Here is a 19,864-nt window from a genome sequence, read left to right as displayed (position 1 = left end):
AAAAAAAAAAACAAAAAAACAAAAAAAACCAAACCTGCAACCAAACGATGTTTCTTCCCAACTGCATGGTCTCAGTGGAGTTCTGTATGTGATAAAGACTAAAATAATTTTCAAGTGCAGTAACAACCCCTTCAGCCAAGACTGGGGAACTTCTCTAGCGCTCTTGCGTTTACGCTGTTCAGAAGTTTAAATTCTCTTTATCAGTATTCATCCTGCTGCTTAGTGGTTACTAGAGCTGTAATAGAAGGGAATAATCATTCTTTCATGTTCATTAGTGTGAAGAACACTTGTTTGAATCTTAAAAGCATCTTGCCTTGCTATCTCAAGTTCATATATATATATGGAGTTTATCTTGCAGATGTAGGTGGCATGTTGCCTGTAGGTTTTAAATAAGACTTCAGTGGTTAGTAATAATTCAGAAAGAATTGCTCCAGATATATATGGGTATTTTAATAGAAAGTCTACTAGCATATCAGAAAAGATCAAATTGAGATCTTGCCTATCAATAATATTGAGAACGATTGTGTTCTCTTCAGCAGCCCAAAAAATTCTTTTACTGGGGAAGGCTTAGGAATAACTTCAGGAAAAAAAAAAACCAAACAGCTGTATTCTGCTTGGAAACTGAACTGTAGCCTGTCTGAGAGCCTAGACAAGTTTTGACATGGGAGTAGCAGATGTGATACTTTATGCCACTCTGTTAAAAATGAACTGTCTCAAGACACTTACTCTGGTGTTTTTGTTGTTTTGTTTTGGTGTCCTCCCCCCCCCCCCCCCCCCCCCCCAATAAACTCTTGTAGAAAGCTCTGTATTTAAAATGTGGCCCTTAAATACTTGGCCTTTGGTCACTTTAGTCTTGGTATGTCGAGGACAAACTTCCTCAACTAGCTAATAATTTTCCATTCTTGCTCTTCAAAGCAAAGAAGAGCATCATGTTGAAGCTGCCCTTTCTTAATGGTTGGTTTGGCAAATAAACTACTCTGACCCATCTGGCTGGGGAAGCCCAAAACCATACGTACTAGTCAGCTTCAGTGTGTAAAACTGGGGGGGGAATATGGCACTGTATGTAGTTAAAAGGGGTTGTACTGTCTGAACAGCTTTCTAAAGGCTCCTGCTAGTCAGTTTTTCTTCACCAAGGCTGTACAGGAGATCCTTCCTTTCCTACACTTTTGTAAGAATTGTGGGGACAGGGGAAGGCTCCATCTGTGACAGACCAGTACTGCAGTCTCTGCTCTGCAGCAATGCTTTGATTGAATGGAACTTTCTCCAGTGTAGGGAAAGCATGAAAATGCTTAATATTGATCAAAAGACTAATAAAGGAACTGAATGTCTTATACAACTGCCTGTAACTAGAGTGTAAGAATTGTTAATGCAACTGATGTTTTTTTCCTGTCTTGGAGAAAGGGAGTAACTGAGTAATGCTCCAGAGTATCCTTAACTAACCTCAGCTCTCTTGCCATGTTAAACTTGGCCATAGTAAAACAATGCTCATGACAAATACTGAAGTAATTGGCTGTGTTGCTTTTTTGGAAGGAAAAAGCTTTTCTAAGTTCTGGTGACTCCTTAGTAAGTGATGGGCAATGAATTGGATGAGGGGCCATGTAGCTGGTTCCAGACAAGCACAGTCTGAGTTGGTACCTGTGGTGTTCTTAACGAAGCACTGCTATACTGTTTTGTACCACAAGTCCCTGCTGAAGCAGCATCCGTCATTCACAGTAAGTGATGCACAGAAGTTTCAGTGATAAATCTGCAAGTGTGTGTGTGAATAATCAGCCACTTGCAGACTGTGCGCTTGACAAGCAACACGAGTAACAGGAGCCTGAAAGTCTGATAGTTGAGCTTGGATACACAGTATGCTGAACTAACTCACGTCTTTCTCAGGTGATGATTTTGGATTTATGCATCTTCTCTTTAGAGGTATGTAAAGTTATTGAACAAGTAATGATTAACTTCCTTTAGCTTGAAACACTAATTAACATCTTTAAAATAATTGAGGATGATGAGGGGTTTTATTTTAATAACTGTGATTTCTTTGTAGGTCTTCAATTGAGAAACATGGCACTGTTTTTTCCTGCACTCTACCCACCTATTGCTGGACTTCTGTTGTTACAAGTTGGCAAACACTGGCTGGAACTGGGCTGCAATAAAACATGCCAGTTATCAATGCTGACAAGAGCCTAACAAGTGCCAACACAAGATGATTACGCATTTTGAAATCTAATGAACTGCTTTAACCTTCAGGAAGAATTGTAAAGATGTGTACATAGCACAACATGATCCGGATAATATATATACTGTTCATGTACATCCACAAATACACATTGTACCAAATAATGCTGTCTGTAGTTAGGAATAGAATCGTGTAAATTCTAAAGATTTTAGCAGGTTTTTCTCTCCCTGTTCATTGTTTCCTATCAGTTTTTAAAAAAAAAAAAACAAAACAACAACTTGTGAAGCATGTCAAACTAAAACCAGTTAGGATAAAGTTGTGGGGTTTTTTTTCCCCCCACTTTAATTTTCCTTTGACCCACTGAGGCTTAATTAAAATCTCTTGCTTATTAAAGTTTAGTATCTCTTTTTTTTGTTTGGTTTTTTTTTTAATTGGAAGTGTGCTCCCTTTCATTTCCCCCATCAAAACTTAAAAAATTCCTAATTAAACCCTGAAAGGATTTGCTATCAATTACTTGTGTCTTCTTTTATGATGACCTTTGTAGTCTCAAAGGTGACTTTTTTCTTTTTTTTCTTTTTCTTTTTTTTTTTTTTTTAAACCCAATTGCACCTACTTCTTGAATTGGTACAGCAATAAAACTGGCCATGGAGCACCCTTGAGCAGCCTGCTGGATTTCTAACTTCCAAGGGACTTGAGCGCTTTCATTTGGAAGTTCAGCTGACTAAGTTAGTCGAAGATAGGAATGAGCTGCTTTTTATGGGGGTGTGTTTTTTTGGTTTTGTTTTTTTTCTTTTTTCAATGCCTGTTTGTGGGGCGGGGTGTGCGTGGGGGAGGCTTTTTTTTTTCTCAAGGTTGAGTTCAAGCATGCGCATCTGTAGGCTTTCAAATGACTAACTTCTGGGTTTGGTATCAAAAATAGTTTCCCTCTTTTTCCCTTTTCTCTCTTCTGTGGCCCTTCATATTCTTTGCCTTCTACTTCAGAGTTTTCTTCACCTAATGTACAAAGAAAATTGCGATGTATATTTTCATGTAATTTGATTTTTGGAATTCTGTCACCTACTGTAGTGAGTTCTTCCAAAATATAATTTTTTCCAATAATAATGTGTCATATTGGCTGTCTTGAGTATCTAAATAGGAAGGGCAACTGCAGGGGGAGCACAACCTGAGTATCTTCAACCACACAACATCTACAAACACTTGAATTCAACATACTGTATTTAATCTTGAAATAATTACAAAGCAAACAAAACACACAGCTTTCTTCATATTGTAACCACGTTTGGCCCTCCAGTAAGCGCAATACTAATCATGAAGTAACAAGAGTCTTCTAAGCCTACCTGAAATACCTTTCTGCCAAAGAAACTTTATAAAAGAACTTGCACCCACTTGACTGTTTTCTGCTTTGTCACAGGTTTACCACAGCTTTTAACAGCACAGAGTAACCCACTGAGAAAGCAAGAGTTCCAGTGTTAGAGTCATCTCATAAGAAGCCTTCAGTACAAATTTGCTAGCTGGCTGCACTTTAACGTTGCTGTGCAACACGGATGTACTAACAGGCATATATTGGAGGTTTCTTGAGGGGTGGGCTGGGGTGGAAGGAGGTGACAGTATAGTGATATGGGACAAAAAAGCCATTTAGTAAGTATAAGATGATTTACAAGTAGAAAGAAGTATTACTTCTTCCTGCAAGTGTTTAGCTAAACATAGATGTGTTTAATATCCCCATTTATCTATTTTTGTAACTAATTATTTTGAGAAATCATTAGTTAAATTTGCTTTAATTTGGATAGCATGCTCATGTGGGCAGGCAGTTGTGTGTAGTACTTCAGAGCTATTGGTGCCTAGGCACAGTAGCTGATTTTAGTTCACATTTGAGTGCTTGTCTAAAATTGCTTGAGAGGTGGTTTCTTGCCCACCAGCTGGCCACCCTTTTTCACTTATTGAAGAGCTGGGACTGCAGAATCTCAGTGGCATGGTGCCATTCTTTCTATAAACAAAACACTGGGAAGAAGCTACTGTTCCTAAACCCAGCGGTGGACTTCTTCCCCCACGGGCTGCCCTTCCTTTTCCCTTTCCACAGTGTATCTAAAGAGCTGGCAGCAATTCAAGGTAATTCAGACTTGCTGCTTTCAGCAAGTTCAACAGTGTTCTCTGTTTTGTCTTCCTAAGTAACGCACACAGTTCACAACTGACTCATCTGTAAACTTCTCAAAATAGTTTAAAGCTTTATTTTTCTTATTTGTTCTCCAGAAGAGCTGCTTGCTTGTTCTTTTAAGGAGTAGGCCTGGAAACGTTAGTCTTGCATCAAGGGCGTGGAAGAACACTTAATCCCACAGCAGTGTTGGTCCCCCATTTTGTAAATTATTAAAATATAAACCCACTTCTGTTTGGCTCACCCAGATGGTTTGTGATGCTACACAAGCTAGATATTCCAAAGGAAGGAGCGTTATGTGAGATGCTGTTCAGATCTACAAGCTGCAGGTATGACTTAATGAAGGAGACAGCTAAGGGTCTGATGCCAAGTGCCCAGGTTGTAGAAAGCTTCTGGCAGGTATGGAAATGGCCTATTTTAACTTTTCTGTGATCACAGTTGGCTTTCTTGTTTGTTCTTGCCCAACATGTGAAGGGGATCTGCCTATAACGGTTACTGAAAAGACCAGAAAACTTGCTTAGCCTCAAGATAGTAACACCATTGAAGAGATGCAGTACATACAAGTAGTGCTGGAGTCCTTGTTGAACAGTCAACAGCATTCTTACTGTTTCACTTGTACCAAGATCTTGTATCTAGTTTGGTTTATGCAGGTTGTCAGCATACTGGATGATTGATCACACTTTTTCTGGTTCTCTGGAGGCTTGTAATTATGGCTGAGTTTTTGTGCTGTTTTTTCGCCCAAATACATAGTGGCCTGCTTTCTGGATAATGCTGCAACGCTGGAGGAAAAGGCAAAGAAAAGCATGGAATTTTAATAAATATCGAAATCGTATGGCCATCCTCATTCCTTTTTTTATATTTCTCCATGCTGCCCCTATGCATCAGAAAAGATGTAAAAATCAGAAGGGCTGTTCAGCTGTCGTTCTAAGATTCTTTCCTGTTGTGTTGCCTAGAAAATGCCTATTGAAACTAGATGATAATAAATGGAGAACGTTAATGCTGAAGCGATTATAAGTGTATTTTGGTTTTTTGGTAGGCCGATGCGGGGTGGGCTTTTTATTGCGTCTGTACCATCTGCTGCACTGCTCTTGGTACGGTGCTATCACAACGCAAACAGGGAAGCACCACAAGTCTTAAAATTTCTGCGTGTCTTCAGAAGCACATACGAGGGATTTCAAACCAAACCCAAAGGTGCTTGGGTTCTAAAGAGAGGCTGTAATAAGATGCCTTCCTGCCCAGGCACATCCTCCACAAAAGATGAGATTGGTGATTCCCAGATGCAAAACATAGCAGGAGTTTGGAATCCGATCTCTGTTGTTGCTCAGAAATTCAACTAAGACTAAATCTGATCAGGCAGTAATAACTGTTTCCTTGCTGTTACTCAAGATGATCAATAGCACCCGTAAAGCAATGGTGTAAGTTAGCTGCGTTGCAGTCGTACAAATTTGTGAACTGTGAAAAATGAGATGGCTCATGTTTCTTATGTCTAGAAATGACAGTCTCTAGCTCTCCTAGGTCTAGGCCTAGTGCTGGTTTTGCTGTTTTGTCCAACAGGCACAAAAAACTTAAGATATGAGGCAGAGCAACTTTTCAGAGATCACTTAATAACGAAGTCGGGAGAAAATTATGTCTGTGCATAATCTGTTCAAACATTTATTTGAAAATGTTGGATCAGCGTAGAATATTCTGGTGTTTCTGTTGCATCTAGGCAGGAAAGATCACGAGCAATGAAAACAGTCGAGGGTGTGCTGTGTTCCACACATGGCTTGAGAAATGATCTTGTTACTGTTCCATGGTCACCTCCCGTCAACTCTCCACCGCACGTTTTGCCCACCAGGCACAGATCCAGTTTCCAGGACTCCGAAACAACAGCAAGAGGTGCAGGAACTGAAGTGATGAAGATGTGCTAACAGCTGCGCCCCAAAGAGACCCCATCAGACTGCAAACCCATGCTGGCTCTTCCATTTGCTGTGCTGGAACCGGGCGAGCGGGAGAAGGCATCTGCGCTACAGCCAGCGCACGACGGCAGCTTTCAGTGCCGGAGCGAAGGCCGCCCGTCAGGCCCTGGCCCCGGCTACCGGGCGGTTTTCTCCGCCGCCGTTTCGCGGCCATCGCGCTGCCCGGGCGCCGGCAGGGATCACCTGGGCTCGGCGCCTCAGCCAAGGCGGCGAACAGAAACCCCAGCCCGGGTAAAACCGGCCGCCGGCTGCCTCCTGCCGCTCGCGCGCCGAAAGCCTCCGGCGCCGAGCCCCGCCGCCCCCTGAGGGGCCGTTCCCTGGCCAGGGCGGGGAGGAGCCGCCAGTATAAAGCGGCGCGGTGCGGCCAGCGGCCCGGCGTGCCCGGCGCTCCCGCTGAGAGCAGGCGGCGGCCTGTAGCGGGGCGGTGCCGTTGCCGCGCTGTTCTCGCGAGAGCGCCCGGCTCGGGCTGGTGGGGCGGGCGGCGGCTCTCGCGAGAGCTGCGGCCCCGGCCCCAACATGGCGGAAGGTAAGGGGGGGAGCCCGGGCGAAGGGCCGGGCGGGGCCGTGGCCACCGGGGTGGTTTCTCCGCTCGCAGGGGGCCGGAGGCAGCCCTCGCCGTGTGAGGCTGCCGCTGCTCCCCTCTGCGGGACTGGCTCGGCTCTGCCCGCGGCGGGTGGGGCAGGCCGCCCCGAGCTGAATGTGAAATGGCGGGGCGGGGGGGGCTCTGTCCTGCCCGGGGCCGTGGGTCGACACCCCCGGGGGTAGGGCGGGTTTGGCACGGGTGCCTTTGCCCCTCAGGGAGGGGGGTATTTTGGGGGTAGCAGTGGCTCCGGGCTGTGGTGGGTGCTGTGAGCCCGTCGGGGTGTCCCGCCGGCCCCCTCCCCGCACTCGGCTGGTGAGGCGGGAGCTGCGGGGGGCGATGCTGCCTGTCCCGGGGCTGCCGGGGTGCGGGGAGCCCGGCGCGGTCAGTCGGAGTGGCTGTGCTGCAGCCTCCTGGTCACTTGCTGCTGGGAGCCCTTTTGTCGAATTTGGGCTTTGATGAGATCTGCAGAACTCTTAGGCTGTTTTGGTTGGAGGCTATCGGTTACACAATTTCAAAGTTATTTTAACTGAGGTAATGAGGTATGAAAAAAACCCAACACTGGGATCTTTACAGTCCTGCTCCTTTCTGCAAGACAGAAGCTTCCTCTTTTCCTCTCTGGAGGAAACTGAGTTGGCAAACTGAGCTAAAATGCCCCAAGTCACAAAGGAAACGAAGGCTCTGACTTCCAGCCTTAAAAGCACAGCCTTCGACTCTTGAAGTGCAACTCTCAGGCAGTGGTAGAATTTTAAAACCACTTGTGGAAGATTAACTGGGATGTAGCAGATGCTGATCTTCTGGCATGCATCAGCTGAGAGGATGCTGCAGTCAGGCTGGTTTAACAGATCCTTAGAGCAACTCCTAACTTTTTGTGTGCTGACATACCGTGGTTTCATATTTAGCTGTGCAGCCTATTAGGCTTGCTTTTAAGCCTTAGTGACCCAGTTCTGGTGGGTATTAGATGTCAAAAGATGTCTTTAGGTGGTGAAACTTCCCCACTGAGACCCTCAAGGATGTGAGGCTGTGTTTCAGGGTCCTGCTCTGCGGAATGAACCTGCAGTCGATGCAGGTCCTGTTTTGGGTATCTATACTTATCAAAGATGATACCCTAGTTGAAGTAAGTATCTGATCTTCTGGCTAAAGAAAGCATATGCTCAATGAGTGATCCAGCACAAACAGGAGCTGTAGCTCTTCCCACTCAGTTCCTTATGAAATCTGGGTGGAGGGGCTCATTTTATCCCTTCAAGCTGCAGCAATGCTTCTTGAGTTAAGAACTGATGGCATTGGAGAGCCAGCTGAAAAATGAAGGCTTATTGAGGAAGGGAGCTTGTCAAACTGTGGTCATCTGCTCAGAAGCTGAGTGCTTTTTCTTATGGAAGTGTTGCTTCTGTTTGCAGAAGTCCTGAATTAGATTTCTTACAATTACTAGCTACAAACTGATTGAACAGTTTGTGAAGGCAAGAGCTAGGTTTGCTTTTGTAATTTCCTGTAAGAGTTCTGTACTCCCAGTACAGATACTAACTTATATGCAGACATGGGTAAAAATTGGTGGATTAATGTTTGAGTCTAGAGCAGCAGGAAGTTTGTTGTACTTTGGGATGGTTGTCAGGGTAAAGATCGTAAGTGTGCAAAAAGGAGGAACAAGAAAGCAGTAACTTGTACAGCCCTGGGGAAGTGAGTGTCAATGTGGAGCAGTGGAAGGACCTGACTTGAGGGGGTAAGGAAATAATGTATTTTTCTGAAATATTTCACTCTGGTGCACTTCATAAGTAAACAAAAGCTTATCCACTTTTCTTCTGTGACTGCTCTTGGTGGGTGGGATAGACAGCACAGCAGCTTACACTAGATGCTCCCTCTGGGTTTTGGTACGTGCTATCTGTCACCCCATTGCTTGTTGCCTCCCTGCTTATCTCTTTAGATTCAGCTGTCTAGTTGCTCTTGTGCTTTCTCCTGTAAGAAAATGAGAGTAGTTTTTTTTTAAGTCCTCTTTAAAGTCTTTGTTATGGAACATAAACTTCTGCCAGTTTGAGGTGCGGGTCTATCTCTGTGCTGGTAACAAACACAGCTTTTGTTTTCTTGTCTAGCTATCTGTTAACTCTAGCTGGACTGTGGGCTCAGAAAAGGAGTCACTTTGTGTATACCTCTCCTGAACCTAGGCATCCTCCTCCTGATGCATGTGGATTGATGTTTAGCCAGAGACTTACTGGTACCTTTTAGTGAGGCTGTCCTTTCAGTGTCTTGATGCAAGGATCTTCAGTCTTCATTGGATGTGTGAATATATGCAGTAATTGTACTTTATGTGTGACCGTTCACCTGCCTCCCAAGTATAATGTGGGCCAGCAGTAATATGTGCTCTGTCAAAGTGATTGCCAGCTTGAAGATACAATGGCCATTTACATTGTTTTTCTTTTTCTTTTTTTTCTTTTTTCTTTTTTTTTTTTTTTTTTTAAAAGTGATGACACTTCTCCTCCCTTCCAAAATTGAGAACTGTTAAAAGTAAACCTGGGGTTGTGGTGCTGCTTGTTTAAATAGAGGTGGTCCTTCTACCTGAGATTGAGCAGGTTCCACTTTTGAAGCAATTCTTATTTTAAGCAACTCTTATTAACTCTTTAAATGAACAATATACAGGGAAAACTGAGGCTTTACTCTTTTTTGCAGTGAATGTTGATTAACTGGACATTGAGGACGGCCTCAAATGTGCTGTAAGATCAGATATTGTCCAAGTGTGCAGTAGTAGCTGATACACAAGTGGTGTGCGTGTTGTCATGTAGAATAAGAGATTGTTATTTTACAACTCTGGTAGTTCTTACAGTAAGCAAGTACCTCTCTCTGAGATTGCAGGAAGCGTATGCTGTCAATCTGAAAAGATGATTTCTCAAAGTTTTGGTTCTTTGAGGTACTTTCACTGCCAGTAGCGGTTGTCTTGGATTGCCCTGCAAGCAGCAGTAACTAGCTTGATGGTTAGGTGTGCATAAAGCTTAAGCTGCCACTGTTTGAGGGTTTAAGGTGGTTCTGCATTGTGTCCTATTGACTTCAGAGTAGTTTGGAGCCAGCGAGCTGAGTTTGGTAAAATGACAGTATTTGAGATGTTACCCTCTGATACTGGTTCTTTATTCCCAGCTTCACGCTCTCGTTGCTTGACTGAAAGATGCAGTATTTCTTTAAGATGATACATGCTATGAGGTTCAGCAGGCAACTTCTTGTTCCTAGCGTTAGAACTTGTACAGCACCTGAAAATCTCACTGTATGAACTATTTTTTGGTGTGGTTCTCAGTGTCTGTCTTTCAGTGATCACTCTTGTCTCCTATCAGACTTGCTCTCCTTACTGTAACAGTAGGCCTTGCTTTGTGCCACCCTTGACATCTTCCTTATGAATCAGTCAGGAAGAAGCAGTTGCTCAAGAGATGTGTCCTTCTGTTTCTAGGAATACTGAAATTGCATTTATCTTTAGAAAGAATAGAGCAGAACTTCAAACCCTCTTTGAGAGTTGGTGTGGTATTGGTAGCACAATTCTGATATCATAGTATAGTTCAGTAGAATAAGGGAAGTATCCCAAAGGAGATCATACCTATTGACTTTTAAAGGATGAAGCTAAATAAAAGGCTGTTGAAGGAAGTACACTGCCAAACTTGCTTAAGTAATATTAACTGAAGAGTAAAATATGGTAAATTACCTTCTGTTTATCCATTACAGTAGTTGTTAAGTTAAAAGACTTAGGAGGGAGCATTTGCTGCAGCAGTCCGTAGAGGAAAGGCTAAATGAGGCATTCTGTCTGCAGCTGAGCAGAGGAGGATGCGCTGCCCTGAGGAGCTGTGTTGGAGCAAGGCCAAGGTCAGCTATGCTGTTGAACTTTTCTACAGAAGCAAGAAAAAAACACTGGTCAATAGAGCTCAGTTTCTCATTGTTTGTAGTAGCGACTTCCATTTAGTAAATATTTGAGAAAAATTGTTGAACAATGAATTCCTGGCTGGTAGGGAGTAATTTTGTAGGAACTTTCCCACTTAAAATAGTTTGTTAGCTTCCAAATTTATCCTTCCTGCCCCCTCTCATTTTAGGACTGGTTTTGAATTTGTACCTTACTTGGAAAATCAAATTAATGATGGGGGGAAGTCGTCAATTAAGCACAGTAATTGATAGCTACATATAGTTTGTGTAACTAATCCATAGGTGAGTATTCATAAGTTGGACTGTGTTTAAGCCCTTGTGCAGATGTTTCCTTCCAGCGGTGGAGTAGAGGTTTTTCATGGGGGTGGCCTGGGTTGAGTTCAGTGCACTAATTTACCACACCATGTTGTGGAGTGACCATTTAAATATGTGATGGAAAAGTGGGCTGTACGATGGGATGGAAGTAGCTGCTGTTGGTGTGCTGCTCCTGAATTGAAATGGGCACCGTGGACCCGACTGCGCAGTGATGCCTTGCCAGTGCAGGGCCTCCAGTGGAGGAGTGCATGTGTGCCAGTAGTAACTAGAGTTTTATATTTGATTGGCCTTTAAAACATAGATTCTGGGGAGAATCTGTTTTCCACTCTGGCCATTTCTTAAGGACTTGTTTCTTAGCTGACAGTGTGAGAGGTTCTAAACAGGTCAGTTAAGTACTCTGAGGTAGGTACGGTGCATCAGCAACTGTTCTGATGCTCACTTGTGGTTGATGCCTGAGCTGTAAAGTCAAACAGCGTCTTAACTGAACAAATGAATAAGGACTAAAGAGTTAGTCCTCTACCCCACCGTAATTCCCAGAATGATGGACTTCCAAGGTTTTAGAAAGCTTATGGCATTTCTGACTGGGCAGGATTCAGGAACTATCTTTGTATGTGGCTTCTGTCACTGTTCTGATTATTTTCAATGTGTTTATGGCTAGCAATGATGTAAAACAAAAGGTTTAATACTGGAGGTGAGATACTCAAGTCATGTGGAAGAGGAGAGAGACTTCCTGGAGTGTTCCGTGATTAAGCTAGATGTGTAATGTGCTTGGGTTAAGTTACCCTCAGATGCAAAACAAAGGTGTGCACGTTTTAATTTTGTAGTAACACTGTGTGCCTCTGCAGAGGAGGTGGCCAAGCTGGAAAAGCACCTGATGCTTCTCCGCCAGGAGTATGTGAAGCTGCAGAAGAAACTAGCTGATACAGAAAGGAGATGCAATCTTCTGGCTGCTCAGGCGAACCAAGACAGTGCCAGTGACACCTTCATCAGTCGACTTCTTGCCATTGTAGCTGAACTCTATCAGCAGGAGCAGTACAGGTAAGAAATCTCCCTTTGGAGAAAGGGGCATTACGGGAACCTTTGACAGCAGTAGGTTCTGGTCTTTCTCTACAGCCTGGTATGAACAGGGTCCTCAGTTGTGTTTGTGGTTGGAAGAACATGCTAAGATCAGGTAGCATACTAAATCTAGTTCTTGAATTGAGAGCTCTAAGTAGAAGTCAATCTGAGACTGACATTTAAGACAAGTTTTTAAAAAACTGTCCTGTCAACAGCAAAGCTCCCTTTGAACAGAAGTAATTTTAAACTGTTCTACACATAGTTGATGGATTAATTGCACTGTGTATCTTCTACCAACTGGAAAGCTCTCCTTTCTTGAAAGGATATGTCCTTGAAACCAGTTTTGTACTCCTGTTGTGTGTAAAGAAGCCTGATTAAATTGGCTTCTCTGGTTGTATGATGTAACAGGATTTAGACAGTGATATACGTGACTTAGTGGTATAAATGATATTGTATCTGTGACTCTCAGCACAAAATTAGGTTTAATGATTATTTTTTTTTTTTCCCCATGTAGGCACATTGAGGATCATCTTCAGTACTCTAGATCCCTTAACTGATTTAGTTCTGAGACATCAGTGGCACTTATCAATGTATTTGCTGAAAGCAGTGCCAGTATATTAAAGGAGTTCAGTCATGTAAGGGGATAATACATAGTTTTGATTAAAATTTCCTTCCCCTAATATCTTTTCATGAGCCTCCCTGTAAAAAAGACTCTGTGCCTTGCAAAAGCTGCTTATAGCATGCTGGGTAAAAGGCTCATGGGGTAGCATATATCGGAAGAGCTGGATTACTTCAATTCTGTTCAGCTTTTGAGTTTTAAAGGCATAGAATAGTGGTCTAGTTATAAAAGGAGAAAGGAAGCAAGTCCTGCCACAAGTTTTGTTAAGTAACATCTCTGTATTTTGCACTTTAGTTTATAACAGTACTTTGATTTAGAAAATGGTTTGGAAAATACACCTACGCAGTCAGAACACTTACAGGCTATGGGATTTTAAAATAACAGGGCAGGTACTTTCTAACTACAAAGGATGACCTGGTGTTAAAGGGGTCAGAGTGAAGTCTGAGTGTTTTTGACAGCTGGTCTCCTGAGAACCAAGGATTCTTGGTGTCTGCCTTGTACTCTGACTACTGTCAAATGTAGTTTGTTCTCTTGTGGTCTTGCCTGAAACCATTGTTGCTTAGCTGACAGTAGTAGTATGGACACTGCAATGTAAATACTTAACCTCGAGATTGCTGGATTTTTCTCTCTTCTACAGTAGTTCCCTTGCAGTTTATTTGAAAATGGCTAAAAAAACCCCAAATGAATCCCAGACACTTTCAATATTAATGCCTCAGTGCATTTCTCCCTAGAAAAATAAGATTTATGTCATTTGGCTGTGTGTGTTCTACTTAACCAATTAAATGTATTTTGATACCTCCAACAACTTGAACGTAGATGTGGATACCAGGACATAGATACTATGGAGGTGCTGAATCCATATGTATCTAAGCACAGGGGAAGCCTTCATTATACATATGTATGTTGTGTGGTTTTTTTTTTTTTTTTTTTTCCTCCTCTTACCAGTGATCTGAAGATAAAGGTTGGGGACAAGCACATCAGTGCTCACAAATTTGTCTTGGCGGCACGCAGTGATACGTGGAGTCTTGCCAACCTTGCCTCGACGGAGGAGCTGGATCTGTCAGGTTGGTTACTGCTTAGTAATATGACGCTTAGGTTGTCTTTAGGATGGCTGATGAAAGGACCAGTTGGGAAAAGGTTCCTTGTGTACCTTTCGGACTGCTCCTGTCCATAAAAAGCGGTGCTTAATCCGTTGATTATGGAGCTCTGTCTCTGAAGCATGGTAGTACGCTTATGAACTTGGTGCTAGTGCTAGTTAAATCAATAACTGACTTTCTCTTGAATGAGCAGGGGTTGAGAATGGTGGCCTGTTTGTCTTTTCTGAAGTCAACTAAACATAATGAAAAGCAAATCTATATGGAGGAGCTTGACTTCTTCCTTTCTAAGGACAGGGCTTTTTGAGGTAGTGTGCATAATTTCTCTGGAGTGTGTAATGGAAATACCTTGCTTCTTGTTAACAGTGTGTGTGTGTGTGGTAAATGAATACAAATACTGATGTGTTATTAAAAAGTTATTTGCTTTGGCACTCTGATACCTTTGCAAAATGGGTGAGGAAGAGCAGCTTTCTAAAATACAGTGTTCTTTCTACAAGATAGTGTTTTGTTCTGCTCTAGCTTTTTCCTGCACATACTTACACTGGTCAGTGTTTCTGCAGACTGAACCTCTTGACAGGCTTTTCTTCTGTACTTAACAGTATAGAAGAGTCTTTTACGATTAATTTGTGAGCAATAAAAACAGGCATGAAGTTAAGCAGGTTTGGTGGCTGGTGTGTTGAATATTAAGCATTGGCTTCACTTTCTACACTTAATCTTATCATGAATCCTAAGTGCAGACAAACTGGAAAGAAGCAAATCACAGCAAGCTGGTTTTATGAGACAGCATAGGCTTTCTTGCAAAAGGATTTATGAATCTTTCTGCAGCAACAAGGAAACAGATGCCAAGAAGTTTTTAAATTGAGTGTGGTGCTAACAGAAGATTATTATCAAAAAGCTCTTAAGTTAATTGTAGTTTTGCCTCAAGTGGCAGTTCACAGCGTTTCTATGTCAGCCTTTAAGCTAGTCTGAGAATCTCAAATGTAACTGCAGTCTTGCATGTTTAACAACACAAATACTTCCTGTTATAGAATGATGCTTAAAATGAGTGCTAGTAAATGATACTTTCCACTGTGTAAAATTGATATTTTTTTTCAATAAAACTCGATAAATGGCGTAAGGATTAGGTTATGAAGTAGTTGGCAGCAACAAGCTGTTCCCTAAAAAGCGTCATGATTTTCTTAAGAACTTGCAAGCTAAGAATGCCTGAATACTGACTTCAAAATACAAGCAGTGTTTAAAACTGAGTGGTTTTTAAGAGTTCATGGATTCTGCAGTGTTTTCTACTCTTTAAGTAGAGTAGAAAGAGATGAACACAGATTCTCTTGTTGAGAGGGAGAAAATGAATTCTTATCTCTGCCAAGGCAGAGCTTATATTACAGATCAAGTAGGCTTTCTGATTACTTCAAGTTTGGCAGAAGATACTTGCCTTACTAAAACCTCCTGTTCCTTAGGAGGCGGTCTACATGCTATGCCAGGTACTGCCTGGTACTCTGCAAGTGATCTGGGACAACCATCCATGTAAAGGAGATGTTTTAGGATGGGTATTTCAGTGTCTTAAACTTGTAAGTTTTTGTTTTAAAAACAAACAAAACATCTTAAGGAACTACTGTTATTTTTCTATACGAATGGTATTTTTTATTATAATTGGTCTGATCTTAGGTTGTAGAGTAATTCTCATCTCCATCCTTGTGAGTAGGATTATCTCTCTCTTTCTGACAGTGACAAGGGTCCCTGGCCGTTTGGCTTCTGTATCTTGTATCCTGTGGCATAGGTGTTTTTTTTTACTTGCTGTGTAAAAATATCAGGCTTGTGAGCAGTGTTGTAAACACCTGAAATCTAACCAGCTACTTAAACTGACTCTTTTACACCTTCCCAAGAAATGTTTCCCAGGGGTTTTAAGCACTTTGTAGTCATTACCAAGGTGTCATACCTTTATTGGAATGTGACAGTTCGTAATGTATGGCTATGATATAACAGAGGGAGGATTCTTAAACTGAAAAGGAGACTTGTGCTTATCAAATGTAGATGTGCATTTAGCCATATGTGAGCGACCAAAGACTGTAAAAGGGGCATTGCTGGCCCCTGAACATGTAATATTTGTGTATCAGGTAGGAGATGTTATAGGGCTACCTGCATTCTGCACAGTGTTCCAGTGGAAAAAAGATTTTCCTGTTTAGTGCCCACATTGTTGCTAGTTTCAGCTTCTGACCAGTTTTGCCTCCGTTTTGACAATTTGAAGTAAAGCAGTACAGTTTTAACAAGGCTATCTTTTTTTTCATGGTAGTTGTGACGAATAGCAGCTACTTGAATAGTCGGTTATTCTTCGGGTATTTCATTAATCCCTGTTGCTCTCTGTACCAGATGCTGACCCAGAGGTAACCATGGCAATGCTGCGGTGGATCTACACAGATGAACTTGAGCTAAGAGAAGATGATATCTTCTTGACAGAGCTGATGAAACTAGCTAATAAATTTCAGCTCCAGCTGCTTAGGGAAAGGTGAGTCTTGGTAAATACAGTGAATGTTCTTGAACTCTTCAGTCTTGTTTGAATAGAAATAAGATGATAGCTGCTGGCAATTGGATACAACTTTGTTTTTTTCAAAGACTTGAGGTTTTCAATAATACAGCATGACATTCAGTTGATCACAGGAAATGAAGCATTGCACTACAATTAAACTGTAGCAGTTTTTCTGGTAGCTTTTATGTTTACTTTCCAGTTCTTCTCCCAGTCAAACTAATAACCCTGATTTGGTATCAAGAGGAAGTAGAGATAAGTATATTCGTAACAAGCTCTTGAGAATTGCAGGAAAAGAATTGTTAAAGAGAAAGTTAGGAGTCATCAATGGCAAGTAGGTTGCAGTATTAAAATACCACAGCTGAAAAATTTTAAACTTAAATAGCTGTTCTTCTGTGTATCTTGGTGGCAAATTTCCTTCATAAAGAAGGTTGATGTAACAGTACAATGCTTTGACATTTTGAGGATATTATTATTACATCATTCTAGTAGGGACTAGGTTGTTATCGTGAATGTGTAGAGTGCTCTAAATAACCATTTAGAGTTAGTGAAAAGGTTGAATGTACAAATTGAAATCTCTTCAAGCTTCATACGGCTTCAAAGCCTTGAATTTAGTCAAAGATAAAATACCCTTTGGTATAACAGTCATTTGCCCAAGGAGTGTCTGGAGCTGTAGCAGTATATGGCACTCATAATCTATGATTTAAGTGTGACAGAACGTGAAGCAGACTAAATTGCTGTCAATTCTTCTGACTAAAGAGGTTGACACCTGTAAGGGCAATGCTAAAACTGCCTTCAAGCTTTGTACTAGCCTAGAACTGTCTTCATGTTCTTCTACCTAAACATTCCTCAGCTGATGTCTGGTCATGGTGGTCTAATGACAAGTCCATGTACAGTTTGCTACTAGTAATTATAGATGTCTTGGTAGGTATCTGCACATGGAGACAAGTATTTCCATTTTTTGGTCTTAATGTCTGCTTGGAGACAACTGGTGTGTTTAACTTCATCTTAGTTTTGAGGTACTTGAGTTTTCTTCCCATAAACTCAAACTAATTGCTTCACACCTCTCAAGATTAGGTGGATCTGCTGTTGAAGCTTATCCCTTCTCTTTATTGAACAAATAACTGTATTTGGCATGCTTTTTTCTAGCTTTGGCACAAAAGCTGCTTGTGATCACTGTAGTACTTGTGAAGATAGACATGTTCCCTACTTCATAACAGTGAATAAACTGCAGTTTGTTCCCTTGGGAGAACTAGGATGTCTGTCTCCACTTGCAGGCTCCTGCAGTGTGTGGTGCTATGGGACCTTAGCTCAGATGGGCTCTAATAGGAGTCTGCTCTTAAGGAAACTGTCTTACAGGGCTTCTGATTAAAATATCTTTATGCTGCTTAGCCTTGTAGTAAAGCAAGGCCAAGCCAATTTCTGCTGGCCTGTAGGAAAAGGAGTGTATAGGACCCTGTTACAGCATGGGAGAGTGATTACTGTAAAGCTGTTTCCTGATTACTGAACACTGGCTTTCCTATTTTGACAGATGTGAAAAGGGAGTTATGTCACTAGTTAATGTCAGGAACTGCATTCGTTTCTATCAGACTGCTGAGGAGCTGAATGCCAGCACTCTTCTGAACTATTGTGCTGAGATTATTGCTAGTCACTGGGTAAGTACTGTCAGAAGGAAGCAAGAGGAGAGATGTTTGCAGAGTATAGGAACTTAATTAATAGAATTTTGCTTCACTTACTGTACTGTCTAACCTTAGGAGTGTCTCTTGGTATGCTAGCATTCCAACATTCCGATTAGGATGGGGATTACATGGATTCCAGGTAACTTTCAGTGACTAAGGTGACTTACTATGCTGACCCTTATATGTTTGCAAGGAGCAACAGTGTTGACAAAAAGCTGTCAAATCTGCCAGCCCTGCCCCCTGTTGTGAGTGTAGGGTTGTCTTCTGAGGCGTGACTGAGGAGTCACTTCTGAGGAGTGACTTTCCCTTCCCATATGTCTTAGTTATCTTTATAATATGTACTTTTGATGCTGTGTGTTATTTGGTAATTATGAATTAGTCTTGTAGATACTATGTTTGAAACAAAGCATGTTAAATGGCTCCTTCTCTAAGAATAATAATAAAAAAAATCTTCATAGGTTATCTGTTGTCTGTCTTAGTGTGAGTGTCTTGACTAGGGGGAAGTAGCTTCAAGCCTGAAGAGATACTTCACTGTAAAAATAAATAAATAAATCTTACTTTCCTGCACATGAGCCAAACCAAAGGGACTGTATTCTAATAAGCAAGAGGGTTGTTTATCAAATCTGGACTCTGAACTGTTTAGAAGTTGTTCGTCCCAGGCCTTCTTTTACTTCTAAAAATAATCCAAGGAAGCCAGGGAAGAGTTTATGTTCTGTAATGAAGGGAGTGGCAAGGAGTCTTGCAATGGACTTGGAAGTTTCATTTTGAGGAAAGTTTGATTTAACTGTGTAATGGATTAGCCTTTAAAATAAGACTTGTCAACAGCAGACTAGTGTGTGAGGATTCAGGTTATTCTAAATCCAAAATCCATCATCCAGATGTGGATGTTTCTTTGTTTGGCTAATGCCAAAGCAGAGGAGACTGCTTTGATGTGAATATCTACAAGAGAGTGCTTTGATCTGAATATATACCAAAAAAAATTCTTGTATCTGAACCTGTAGTTCAGCCATTTTAACTTTTTCCTGCTTCTGGCTCATGACTTTTGACACTGTATTCTGTCTGGAAATTAGGTTGTTTGTGTTTAGTCCAATGAGCAGTAACTCAAACATAAGGTCTTTTATACTTCCAAGTTCCTGTTTACTTTTATTTGGAGTTCTTTAAAGTTCTGTGGAGTTGTCAGTCTTCAATAGTTGTAGGCCTTTTTGTCAGTAAACTTAATCTGCAATTTAAGTCCAGATAGAGAATGACTTTTGAGAGTAGATGTTAATCTACTGTAATGTCTGGTAAAATGCTAGTTTTCCATGTCTGTAGAAAAAAAAGGAAAGAAAAATGTCACTAACTGATCGTGAAACTAAAATATAAGATGTAAAACTTCCTGAATGTTTCTTCCTAGTCTCAAAAGGCTCTTTTGGATTGTTCCTGCTTGTTGTGATGTTATTGAAGTGGAGCTTTTAACTGAACCTGTTTTGTGAACTTCATAACTACGTTGTGCAATACCTTGTTTATAAATAAAATAGGAGTATTGCTTACTCTTTCTATTTTTTTATTGCTTCTAGGATGACTTGCGTAAAGAAGACTTCAGTAGCATGAGTGCTCAGTTATTGTATAAAATGTTTAAGTCAAAGACAGAATATCCTTTGCATAAGGCTATTAAAGTTGAGCGAGAAGATGTAGTCTTTTTGTATCTCATTGAAATGGACTCACAGGTATAGTGAGACTGACCTGATCTGTCTTCTGGAACTTGGTGTTTCAAATAACTAATTTCTAACTACCAGTCTGAACCTTGTTACTGATTTTTGTCACTAATTCTTCTTTGCATGTTTGTCATTGCCATAGCTGCTATA

The 19,864-nt window shown here is 41.5% G+C and overlaps 1 protein-coding gene and 1 long non-coding RNA gene across 7 annotated transcripts in view; both read left to right on the top strand.

Moving 5' to 3' along the window:
- Window positions 1-19: 19 nt before the first annotated feature.
- LOC147598373 (uncharacterized) lies at window positions 20-5,327 on the top strand. The gene is made up of 2 exons (XR_015260606.1): window positions 20-1,914; window positions 2,036-5,327. It is a non-coding gene; the product is annotated as an uncharacterized LOC147598373 (long non-coding RNA).
- Window positions 5,328-6,685: 1,358 nt separating this feature from the next.
- ANKFY1 (ankyrin repeat and FYVE domain containing 1) overlaps window positions 6,686-19,864 on the top strand; it is a 33,756-nt gene continuing 20,577 nt past the window's right edge. For 3 of the 6 annotated variants that reach the window (XR_015260679.1, XR_015260680.1, XM_086763422.1), the window contains exons 1-6: window positions 6,763-6,803; window positions 11,882-12,095; window positions 13,678-13,796; window positions 16,188-16,323; window positions 17,873-17,996; window positions 19,577-19,726. Coding sequence is in view for 4 of the 6 variants with exons in the window: in XM_086763422.1 (XP_086619548.1) it covers window positions 6,794-6,803; window positions 11,882-12,095; window positions 13,678-13,796; window positions 16,188-16,323; window positions 17,873-17,996; window positions 19,577-19,726 (753 nt within the window). In the remaining 2 variants the exon portion in view is untranslated. Of the gene's footprint in view, window positions 6,804-8,554; window positions 8,575-11,881; window positions 12,096-13,677; window positions 13,797-16,187; window positions 16,324-17,872; window positions 17,997-19,576; window positions 19,727-19,864 lie in introns of those variants that run through there. The other 3 variants (XM_086763424.1, XM_086763425.1, XM_086763426.1) reach the window with 3 other exon arrangements.

Source organism: Chlamydotis macqueenii, chromosome 19 (genome assembly GCF_036417535.1).
Source record: "Chlamydotis macqueenii isolate bChlMac1 chromosome 19, bChlMac1.mat, whole genome shotgun sequence".
NCBI classification, from domain to species: domain Eukaryota; kingdom Metazoa; phylum Chordata; class Aves; order Otidiformes; family Otididae; genus Chlamydotis; species Chlamydotis macqueenii.
Note: the sequence above shows the minus strand (reverse complement) of the source record. Positions and strands in the feature narration are given on the sequence as shown.